This window comes from Protopterus annectens, chromosome 12.part0 (assembly GCF_019279795.1).
Source record: "Protopterus annectens isolate FY-2018-M chromosome 12.part0, PAN1.0, whole genome shotgun sequence".
Lineage (NCBI taxonomy): Eukaryota > Metazoa > Chordata > Ceratodontiformes > Protopteridae > Protopterus > Protopterus annectens.
The window spans coordinates 1,378,309,924-1,378,322,447 of record NC_056746.1 but is presented as its reverse complement, the minus strand read 5'-3'; the positions used below and the strand labels follow the sequence as shown (position 1 = coordinate 1,378,322,447).

Sequence of the window (12,524 nt, the reverse complement as noted above, 5' to 3'; positions counted from 1 at the left end):
AGCTAGGTCTGACTCTAAACCGGTTACAAGTGGCATTCCCCAGGGCTCAGTCCTAGGACCCCTCCTGTTCGGCATATACTTCTCAGAGATACAGGCAAGCACAGGAGGACTATAGCTGACCAAGTTTGCAGACAACTGCAAACTAGGGGCTATAATTGACTCTCCGGCTGACACAGACAGTCTCCAAAAGGGTCTCGCTGAGACGGACACCTGGTGTCAAAATCATGGCCTCAAGCTAAATGCCAAAAAGTGCATAGTCATCCCCTTTGGAAAACACAAAGTACCCACAAACTACCACATAGGTGGTAGTTCCCTAAATACAGAAGACGTAATAAGGGATCTGGGGACCCAAGTAGATAGTAAGCTCTCCTTTGATAATCACATTGCCAAAGTGGTTAGAAAATTCTTCTATGTGGCACACCTTATCACAAAAGGCATCCAGATCAAAAGATGTCATTGTGCCCCTCTACTCATCGCTCATCAGACCCATCATAGAGTACAACACCCCATTTGGGATGTATCTTACAAGACACCTGCAGCAGCTGGAAAGACCACAGAAGTACCTCACCAAGAGGATCACTGGCCTCAAACAGATGCCCTATGCAGCTCGACTGAAGAAACTCCAGCTGTACTCGGTTGCATACCACCTACTCAGAGGTGATCTCTGCCTGACATACAAGGCCATGTCCAACCCAGAACTGATGGACATGCTCCACCTAAAGAAAAGCTTAGCCCCTAGAGCCACACGCTCTAGGGATCTAAACCTCACCACAACAATAAATAGGACGTGCTAGAGGGATAGATTCCTGTCACAGAGACTTCCCATGCTTTGGAACAAGATTCCAATCTACATTAGGCAGAACTCCTTGCTAACACTCTTCAAGAGAAACCTTGACAAGTGGATGGGAAACAGAAAGTTTACCCCGGGGATCACTTCACTGGCTCTGCTTGACAGATGCACAGGGAACTAATCTAAGGGGGCAGCGAAAGCCAACACGTTCTGGCTAAGCTTATAAATGCCTTCGGGCAGATAGCCTGGTACCTACCTATGAACCTATGTATGAAAAGTGAGTCAGACTAATAATGCACCATTAGACAGTGGCGACCTTATTTACTCCAAGAAAGGAAATGCTTATATTGACTGTACCATTGCTTAAGCACTGAACATTTTTCCTAATGGCTTATTCCTACATTGTTGAACTCAAGGAAACTGGGCAGCATGGTATCTATTGGATAGGAAAAAACATGCTTGCAAAACACTATTACATACATGTATCTACTGATAAGAGTTCATAATGGAACTCATAAATAAAGACATAGGGAACTTGCAGACTTTGGATCCAACCCAGTTTGGCTTTGTCAAAGGCAGATCATGCCTTTTAAATTTGGTTGACTTTTTCGAGACAGTCACCAAGGCCATTGATGATGGAAAGGCAGTCCATACAGCCTACCTTGACCTGGCAAAGGCCTTCGACACAATACCCCACTCAGGTATCATCGAAAAACTCATCAGCTTGAATGTAAACCCATACATCACAAGATGGGTTGCAAACTGGCTAAGTGACAGAACCCACAGGGTCAGAGTTGCTGGAGCCATGTCAGACTCAAAGCCTGTCACAAGTGGTGTCCCACAGGGCTCAGTCCTGGGTCCACTCTTGTTCGGCATCTACTTTTCTGAAGTACAAGCAAACACAGGAGGGTTATGGCTGACAAAGTTTGCAGATGACTGCAAACTGGGTGCCATAGTCGAAAACACATCTGACACAGATATCCTTCAGAAGGGCCTCACAGAAATGGATAACTGGTGCCAGAGCCATGGCCTAAAGTTAAATGCCAAGAAATGCATAGTCATACCCTTCGGGAAAACAAGGTTACCCCTAGCTACCATATAGGTGGCAATCCACTGAGCACAGAAGAAGTCATCAGGGATCTGGGGACCCAGGTTGACAGTAGCCTTTCGTTTGACACTCATGTTGCTAAAGTAGTTAGGATAACCTTCTACATTGCCCACCTGATCATGAAGGGATTCACATCTAGATCAAGGGAGGTCATCGTCCCCTTGTACTCATCACTCATTAGACCTATGATTGAGTACAATGCCCCATTCGGAATGTATCTGACCCGACACCTGCAGCAGTTGGAAAGGCCCCAAAAGTTCCTCACCAAAAGGATAAAGGGTCTCAAAATATGTCTTATGCTGCCCGACTGAAAGAACTCCAGCTCTATTCAGTCTCATACCGCTTGCTCAGAGGTGACCTGTGCCTGACATATAAGGCCATGTCAAACCCTGATTTGATGAATATGCTTCACCTCAAAAAATCTAGATCCCTCAGAACCACAAGGGCGGGAGACTTAAACCTTGACACGGTTATTAATAGAACATGCTGGAGGGACAGATTCATCACCCAGAGACTCCCTATGCTGTGGAACAAAATCCCGGTACATGTGAGGCAGAGCACCTCGCTGGCCTTGTTCAAGAGGAATCTTGACCAATGGATGGGGGATCGCAGATATACCCCAGGGATTACTTCAGTGTCACTGCTTGACAGAGGCACAGCAAAATAATAGGCATAGTTTTATTCAAACTAAAGGGGTGGCGAAAGCCAAATAACTATGGGCTAGGCTTATAAATGCCCTTGGGCAGATAGCCTAGTATGAACCTATGAACCTATGAAACCAAATGTTAACATAAAAAATAATTTTATAATTGCCTTTCTGGCTGTAATAACTAACCCAGGGGGGCATGTAGTGTATGTACATTTGTAAGTGTGCAAATATCCTGTAATTTTCAAATCACTGTAAAATCTCAGGTCATTCTCTCCTGGCTGATTAGTATTTACATGGCTGTGCAGTCTGGTAGTTTGGGGCAGACACAACAGTAAGAATGACCGTCACAGGCAATGGAGGACTTGTTATAACTGAATAAAGTACTGGAATAGAATAATAGGCCACAAAATAGCAAGGTCTAGCAATACCAGTTTAAAGGCTGAGGTATGATGATAAATACAATGTATAATATAGATGAAAAAGATTCTTCTCAGCTGTAGTCCACTGAGAACTGATGTGATGCCCTCAGGCATGAGCAGTGAATGTTATACTTCCCCAAAAATGTACAAATGATAATGAAGAGAAAAGTAAAATCACAGCAGTACCAAACATCGTTATATGTAAAATCACCGCAGCACCAAACATCGTTATATGTAAAATCACCGCAGTACCAAACATCATTATATGTAAAATCACCGCAGTACCAAACATCGTTATATGTAAAATCACAGCAGTACCAAACATCGTTATATGTAAAATCACAGCAGTACCAAACATCGTTATATGTAAAATCACTGCAGCACCAAACATCATTATATGTGCAAACTAAGAGTAACAAACCTCAAAAATGTTACAAAAATACCAGCATTGAGTTAGTTTAATGGATCACTATGGTCCAGAACTGGAAAAATATCTTTAATGCTCTTTTGTTATTTTATTTTTACTTTGTTAATCATGGTAGTGCATTGATCCCAAAGGATAGCTTTTCAGGCTTGGCCTAGACTACATAGAGAAATAAAATCAAATATATCTATTATTACCAATTTAGACTTACTTCTTATAGTTCCCCTTCTCTACCCTTCTCTTCTCTTCTCTTCTCTTCCGTTCAGTAATAATGTCCCTGCAGCAGAATAAATAATTGTTTTTATGTATTGTGCCCCAGAATAACCTGATGTGTTGTCCATACAGCCATGTTATTCTTTTTTTCCAATTGTGGACAGTGTGGCCAATAAGACAATTTGTTTTAAATTCCTTCTTCACGACACTGTTCTGTTAATTCACTTAGAATGGATATATTTATAGCTGCTGATTACTTTCATTATCTTTGAAGATACTATTTGTAAATTGTTTTTCACTGACTATCTGTTTCATGTTCTGTACCATCTAAATGTAGTGTACTGACCCTTTTTTTCTCTTGTCATTCAAAACAGTGCCCAAATTACATTACTTTAGTGAAACCTAAGAAGTTTTTAGGTTCTGGGCCTTCTTCCTCATGCATGCTCATTGTTAGCCAAAAGTGCTGTCAAATTTCATGTCTTTCCATTTTGGGCAATGTACCAGTTGAGACTGACTCCACAGAATAGCAGAGCTGTTTAACAGGTGATCCATGAGAAGTATTGCTTCTTTACAGTATTAACTTTTTTGTTGCTTGATCCTGCAACGGCTGTGTTTTATTACTGTATTAGGAAAAAAGAAGAGAGGTATACTAACACTTTTTGAATTAACTTTTCTTATGACAAAAATCTAAAATGTAATTAGCATGATCAATAAGAATTTGTATTAGCAGCTTATGTTTAGTTACATTTTCTTGCAATCTTCTGTCCAAACCTGGCTAACCTCCTAAACTGGTATACCCCTGTAATGAATCTGTATTCGGCAAATCAACATATGTTAGAAGTACCTAAAACAAACATTAAAGTAGGTGACAGGACACACAGTCATGTTCTACCTGAGGTATGGAATAAATTGCCTTATCATATGAAACAATTTCAATGTCGTTTAGCCTTGTTCTGCTCTAATTCATCCTTATGTCATATGTGTGCCTTTACTTGCAAGCATACCACTTGTATCACACGAGTCCTCTTATTGTGATCTCCTCCTACAAATACAATTTGTCTTGCATGACTTTTTCAGATATTTTTTAACGTAATAGAGACAGTTTACTAGCTAATGATTCTTTTTGGATGGATTTAACCATTACTTGTTACATTTGTACAACTAATCCTATTTATTCAAACTTGTTATGTTTAGAAAGATTGATGCTAGCAGTGCCACTAGCATCTCTGCCAATTTTAATTCTGTATAGATATCTAAACTTGACTTGTTTTATATGGCCTATGCAGATATTTAGAGTATTGTATATCTAATTATTGATATCTCCGTTTTGTTATCTAATTTTTGCCTTATGTGGCATTCATTGTGCTACTCATGGCAGTTGGTAAATGCTTATACAGCTGTAATTTTAATGAAATGTTTCATTCTGGAATTTCTCCTCTTCGAGTCCCTTTTGTAAATGGGCTCAACTCAGTTGGGCAAACCTGGATAAAAAAATCTAAATAAATAAATACACACTTGTATGATATTGATAGAAGAACCAGTGAGAAAGTCCTACAGCAAGTAATGCGGGATTTCATACAAAGCTAAGTTGGTGTACATGGAGAAGATTGAATAATAAAATGGCATACAAAGGGTAAAATGGCTAAATCACATTTTATGTGTCCTTGTAATACACTCAAAGATGAGTTGCTCTTCTTAGGCTGCAGTTGGCTTTCATGTATACTTTTTTTTGTTTTTGAAGATCACTAAACACTTACTGTGCCTCTGCATTTAGTTGTTGATAGAAACAAATTATCAGCTTTCAGTCTGGGGGATAGAGTGACCTGCTAAAGAACGATGGCTCTAATAAGCCGAAACCAGCTTGAACATCCCTGAGAAAGGGATCCAATCTCACAGTAGAACCCCCTCTGGGTGAAGGCCCAGAAGTGAAATCCATATGTACAGAGACATGGAGGCATAAATCCAACCAAGAAGTACTGTTTACTCTAACAAAACATCCTAAGTGCGAGTAAGCAATACATACCTATAGGGTTGGTGTAATAGGGTATTGAAATACACCTGCCAGTCAATAGATGAAAACTTAGGACTACTGAATAAGTTCCTGCCCCACCCTCTGATAATACCCGCAGTCCCTAGCTGCTATCTCTCTTCCTCCTGGTGCTGGTGCCATCCAGAGCTGGAAATCAGAAGGAATGAATGAGTCTTTTGAGGTTTGATGGTTGTGAGGGCATGGGGCAGATTAAACAAATAGTACTGCTTTTTATACAACTGGTCAATTAATTAATTGTTCTCTTCTGAATAAAATAAAAGTCAATGTTGGCATGGAGCATCCATTTCACTGTGAGCCCTTCTGCATCTAATGCCCAATTCTAACTCCTCACTGACTCTTCACAATATCTATTAATGGTTTTCACTTACCAAAAAGTACACATTTATATATAATTCACTCAAGTATTACTACAAGTGTATAGGTATGTATATATGTATACATAAGTATATATACACACTCACACACCTCTAAATGTATGTGTATGTGTGTGTGTGTGTGTGTGTGTGTGTGTGTGTGTGTGTATATATATATATATATATAATTTACATGTATATATATATTTATATATATATATATATATATATATATATATATGCATGCATGTATGTGTGTGTAAATGTTTATTACAATCAATCACTAAATAAATACATAAAAAAAAATAACTGGACATTGGGAACATTCGTTAGGGTGTTTCTTGTTTCTAGTCGGACGTTTTTCGCATGCTGAGCTAGTATTTCCTAGCCGGTTCCACTTCTGTGTAGAGTCGTCGAAAATGGCAGACCAGCAGGAGTCTCTCCGGGAGTTCGTGACGGTGACTGGAGTGGATGAAGAACGGGCTCGCTTTTTCTTAGAGTCTGCTGGTTGGGACCTACAGGTGGGGGTCTGCAATGTTGCAACAGTACAGAAAGAGATTAGGAGAGGGGCATCGGGGTGATATCAGTTCGCCGGTCCCTCAGTTGAAGTAGTAGACATGGGGTTGTATCCCCATAGCAAAGTGCAAGTCATTCATTGCTTTTGATGGGTGTAGTCCCGATAGGCTGGGAGCTTTTTGTTTCATCGTTAGTTCAGAGAGGTTTAGGTCATGTAGCTTGGGGGACGTATAACATATTTTTAGCCTCAACTCGTTTTAGCGAATTATTATTTTTGAGGAGTTCTGTGTGATAGTACGTGCTGCCTTTCTTACACATATGTTAAAAGCGATAACTTTAGTAGTACTGAACGTCACATATTTTTGTTTATGTACTTTCTTCATTTCGGAGACATGCACAGCTTTGCTTTCCATTGGTTGTCGATCACCTTTTTCAACATAGCATAGAGTTTACGTGATCTTTTCAACATAGCATAGAGTTTACGTGATCACGAACGAAAGTGCAGTTCTATTTGCCAGAAACTTTGCTGCCCTATAATACGTAGTTTGTATTTACCCAAAGATCAGCTTTTACTATTGCACACATTTGTATCTATTTTCATATTAGTGCTGACATGGGGATCTTCGTTGAATTACTGTATTTTTATTTTTGGATGTGTTTGTGGAGGGTACTTTTAGTGTGCGTTAGTTAATAACATGGTGCTGCTTTTCACCCTGAGTTGGTGTTGAAAGTCCCTTCCAGTTACAACTACTCCGGTAAGTTTTTGGTTTGGCAGGTGTCAAGAGGTCGTGGTAGTGCTGTCTTTGGCGGTTGTTTATGTGTACTCATTGCAACCCTTTCCTAAGAGCATTATTAGTTTAGCATTATCTGATAAATACCTCTCAACTGTCCAGATTTTCGTAGAGTAATCCATATTTTTGGTCAGTTCTTCATAAAATGTGTAGTTGTTTAGTCAAATTACTGAGGTTTGAAGTCACTAAAATAAATATTAAGTAATATTATATTACATCTATGACCTCTTTAACACTATTTAAACAAAAACTGAAACTTTACCTCAAAACACACTGTTTATGCCCCTGTCCAAACCCAGACTAATCTAAAATGGCATGGCTATCCTCACTGCTGACCTTGTTTATTTTTTCTTCCTTCCTTGAGAGTAGAGCTACTAGCACATTTATATAATGTTCTGTTAACAATTTTTTTGTACTCTATGATTGAAATGTAATAATCTATTACTTTTGTACATACATTTACATGTCTAACATTTTATGTTTATGTCTATGTTTTATTAATCTTTTCAAGTGGAGCTTATCTCCCCGGGCCTCTGCTGAAAATGGACATGTATCCAGTTAGACTAGCCCGGTCAACAAATGTAAAATAAATAAATAATGACACACATTTGAATTTCTCACTTCCAATAATTCAGAAAGTGCATAATAATTCAATATATGTTATTAAAGAATACTTTTTTAAGTTTATAGGAAGAGTTTTTAAAAATCTGTCCCTGTTTTGGGGCCTTTGTCCCCCCCCCCCCCCAAAAAAAAATATTTCTGGTTTTGTCCAGATGTTAGAGAGGTATGCAGATAATTAGTGTTATTACAGTAGATATTGGCTTTGTGTTGTATGTAGCTGTAAACAGTCAAAACTGCTGAAATAGTAACATTTTAATAAGTGTTTGTTTCAGCAGACTTCTATTTCATATGAAGTATTGCAGTCATATGATAACTGTGCCCCACCCTCTTCCTTCTACAACCTTAGCTGTAAGCACCCTTAGTTTTATTACTGCATCCTTGTCTTGATCCTAAATACATAACAGTAGCTAAAGCAACTATTAGCAGTCAGCACTGCATATGATGAATGACCTTTTATCTCTGGAGGTCTTTCATATGATATTTTGGGACAGTGACAATGCTGGCAAAGGCAGATGACATGAGATGAAGCAGCTCCATAGTTTGTCTTGAAAACCTAAATACTTGCAGTAGAATTTTTCCAGTAGGAGATAGGGGTGCATAAGATGATATTAGCACTTGTTCTAGCAAGACTGCTGATAGAAAGCAGAAATGTTGATCACTTGCTGGTGAAGTATGTTTATGCTGAAAAATAACTGCTAGAACAGTAGTACCTTTGACAGGAGCTGTGAAGAACACTGCCAGAGGCATCCTTACCTGTGGTACTCATAAGTACTGAAACAGGTAATGGTTTAACACACCAGCATGTCTGATCAAATACTGTTGATCTGATAAAGGAGACTGTCGAGTACTTCCTGGGAGATTATTGAAGGTTTAGTAAAAATCACACCAAGTACCATTTTCTCAGACAGTAACTACTCAGGGAAAACTCTGAAAGTTTCTTAAGAGTACTGAATAGATCTTCCTTTTCTGCAATTGCTTTATAGTGGTGGTAGGTGTTTTTTTTAAAGCAAATGTTAATCCTGCACCCAGTGACTTACTCACATCTGCATTAGTAGAGGTATGATGACTTGTAATTGCAAAAATATCACTGTAAGAGTGAAACTAAAACCAGAAACACACACCCCATCAGAAGAGCTGCAGGAAATGTGTAGTTTACTTCAAAAATGTTTAAGATAATGGTTAAGTGTTTTCATTCATACAACTGTTGAACTTCATTAGAACAGTCATGTAATGCTCAGTCCCCAATTTTATATCAAATAACCCGCTTCCTAAATTTTCAGTTATTGTATCACAGCAAGGTATTGTAATCAACATTCACTAAATAATTCACTGCATAATACTGTATTTTCTAACTAACGTCCAGTTATTGTAATTAATACGTAAATAAATTCCCCAATAATTGCCATAATGTTTATTTAAAAATAAATATAAATATTAAAATCACATTTTCAATGTTGTGCTTACCATTTCATAGCCATTACGTAAACTGCCCTGCTTTTAACACCAAAGTACTGTTAATAGAAACGTTTTCATTGATACCAAGTCTTTCTGCTGCATTTAATTTTATTTGCCATACTAATTCTTTCTTCTCTAGGTAGTTTTCCCAATCTCCCCGTCTCACCCTCTGGGGCACTTGTTCTAAAATAAAAAACAAAAACTTTTTAAAGTTCGCACAACTTAAGGTATGTTTGTATAGGGCATTTTTTTTACATTGTTTTGCAAAATGGAATATATATGTATGTACATGTATTCTGGTTCTTAGTACTCTCTCCCTCCTACTTATATAAAATGCTTCACAGGTCAGACACTGTGCATTGTAGATTATCCCCTTTGTGTTAGTTATATCTCCACTTACAATCAATAATACTGGGATAATTTGCTACAAATATGTTAACTCCTTCAAATATAAATTTACATTATGGACATGCCCCACATTTGTACATCATACCATTGCCCATTCTGTTTTCATTTTTGTTATTCCTTTCCAAAATGCCCTTCAAATTCCTACCCGTCTTAAATACAAACTGGTATGGCACCAAAACATTCCAATAACTTAAAGCTACCAAACATCCCGTTCTAGTTCTTTCTAATAATATTTTCAACAGTATTATTGTTACCATTGTAAGGTAATATAAATATCATAAAAATCATAGTTCTTATTGGAAATAACATTAACATACCCTGTACTTTTAAAATTGGGCAAGTTATTTCTTCCCTTGCATTTGAAACCTCCTCGGCTACCTTTTTAATAAAATCCCTTGGGTAACCCCTCTCTCTAAACAGTTTACTGAAGTGGTGCAGCCCAACTTCAAAATCTTCATCCTCCGAGGTAATCCAAGACAACCTCACAAATTGGCTTTTCACTGGATTGTTCTTTTGCCACATGGGGTGTGCACTAGTAAAATGCAAATAACTGTTAGACCAGGTTGCCTTTGTAAAAAATTTGGATTAAAAACTGTTTGCCACAATCTTTACTCAGTGTAAGATCCAACTAATTTTAGTTTGGTGTTATTGTAAATCATAGTAAAATTTTAAAAAAAGCAGTCGCACTGTTAATTGATAAAATTCTAACACTTGATCCAGTGTCCCTTTCCATAAAATTACTGTATCACCCAGGAATCGGAAATAAGATAAAATGTAACCATTGAAAAAAAACTATTAAAATGTATTTATTTTCACAATACTGTAAAATAATGTTAGCAAAAATTGGTGTTGCTGCTACTGCCACTCCTCCTCTTTTTTGCCTATAATAGTTTCCTTCAAAATTTACAAAATTGTTAACATTTCCATCAACTCAACCGCAAAATTAATCACTTCTTGACAGAAACTGGTCCCAGTTTATAAGGCTTCACAAAACCACTCCAGCCTCATGGGGAATATCTAAAAAAAAAAAAAAAGATCTTTGACATCTGTAGTCACAAAAATCAAATGTTTCTGAAAATCTGCTTTAGTCACTTCACTAAGTCAATGCTTAGAATCTGTTAAGATATAGTTTTTGTCTTAAAAAAAAAAGTTTTAGTATATAATCCACTGTTTTCTCCAGTGGTTCTGTGTTTAACTCACCCCCCCCCCCCCCCCAAAGCCACTGTAGGTCTAAGTAGGGTTGGAAATATCCCTTGTGTACCTTTGGAATTCCAGATATCGGTGGAACTATTTTTTTCTTTACATTCAAATAATTTAACCCTATCAACTGAATTTGTATCATTAACCAACAAATTATATAACCAAATGTCAGTTTTACTGTAGGCCCGATTCACTTCATTTTTTAACTTAATTCAAAATAAACATTGTAAAGGAATCGGCACAGTTTTGTTATGTAATCCATTACGTTCATAAGAACCACTCCTTCCCCTTTATCTGACCTCATTATTATTCACCAAATTGTTCACAACTTTCTTCCGTTGCTTCGTTAAATTAAAATATTTACTTCCCTTGTTAGTGCTATCATTAATACTTCTAATCTCCTTTTTACATATTTTTTTATAAAAGCCATCATTGATGGTAATAAAGGGAGATTAAAAGTGCTTAGCATCGTACATTCCTGCTTCCTGTTACCATCATCATTAGAAAAAAATAATTTAAAATTAAATTTCCTTGCAAATAATTTAAATTCTAATAATGTCTCCCAAATCAAATGATCGTGAAGGGACAAAAGTCCTGTTTCAAAAATGTCAGAATGTTGCTTTTTTAATATCAATGTTACTATAATTATCTTAAAACCTTTATGTTCATATAGTACTTTGGGGATATCTGATATGTTATAATTATCTTAAAACCTTCATGTTCATATAGTACTTTGGGGATATCTGATATGTTATAATTATCTTAAAACCTTCATGTTCATATAGTACTTTGGGGATATCTGATATGTTATAATTATCTTAAAACCTTCATGTTCATATAGTACTTTGGGGATATCTGATATGTTACCCCCCCCCCCCCATTCTTATTATGGAATTTTATGTATTAATTACAATAAATGGACATGAGTAAGTAAAAGAATACAGTGTTGTGTAATAAATTATTTAGTGACTGTTGATTACAATACCTTGTTGTGATAGGATAATTGAACATTTAGGAAGTGGGTTATTTGATATTAAATAGGGGAATGGGCATTCATGATTGTTCTGTCAACAGTTGTATGAATGAAAGCACTTAGCCAATTTCTCAAACATTTTTAAAGTGAAGCTTTTCTGACTGTGTGATTGACTTGTAGCATGTCACCCAATGTTTCTCTCTGGTCATATTAAAAGTTGGCCGTCTGCTGTCTACGTTGAACCTATTGGCTACTCAAGGAGAAGCTTTACAGCTAGGTAAAGGGTGTTAACATTTAATGCTGTGCTGGCTTCTTTCATTGATTCAGTTTAGTATGTTCTTTGCTTGTTTCTGTCATTGTTTACTTTTGTGTGTCACACTTGCAACACTGTGTAAAACTTGGAACCCCCCCCCCATCTCCACTGTCAAGTGAACATAAAGTAAAGTAGTGAGTGATCAAAGTGTAAATAAATGCAGTTTTATTTTGTGGTATCGTAAGATCATTTCTGGCTTCCCTAAAGTGAGGGCAGCTTTGCAAGTTCTGTGTTGAGCAGA

The 12,524-nt window shown here is 37.2% G+C and overlaps 1 protein-coding gene across 1 annotated transcript in view; it reads left to right on the top strand.

Moving 5' to 3' along the window:
• The first annotated feature begins 6,387 nt into the window (after positions 1-6,387).
• Positions 6,388-12,524, top strand: part of NSFL1C (NSFL1 cofactor) — a 565,621-nt gene continuing 559,484 nt past the window's right edge. Inside the window, exon 1 of the mRNA XM_044090438.1 lies at positions 6,388-6,527. Within this exon, the coding sequence (XP_043946373.1) occupies positions 6,426-6,527 (102 nt within the window). The 5' untranslated portion in view covers positions 6,388-6,425. The remainder of the gene's footprint in view (positions 6,528-12,524) is intronic.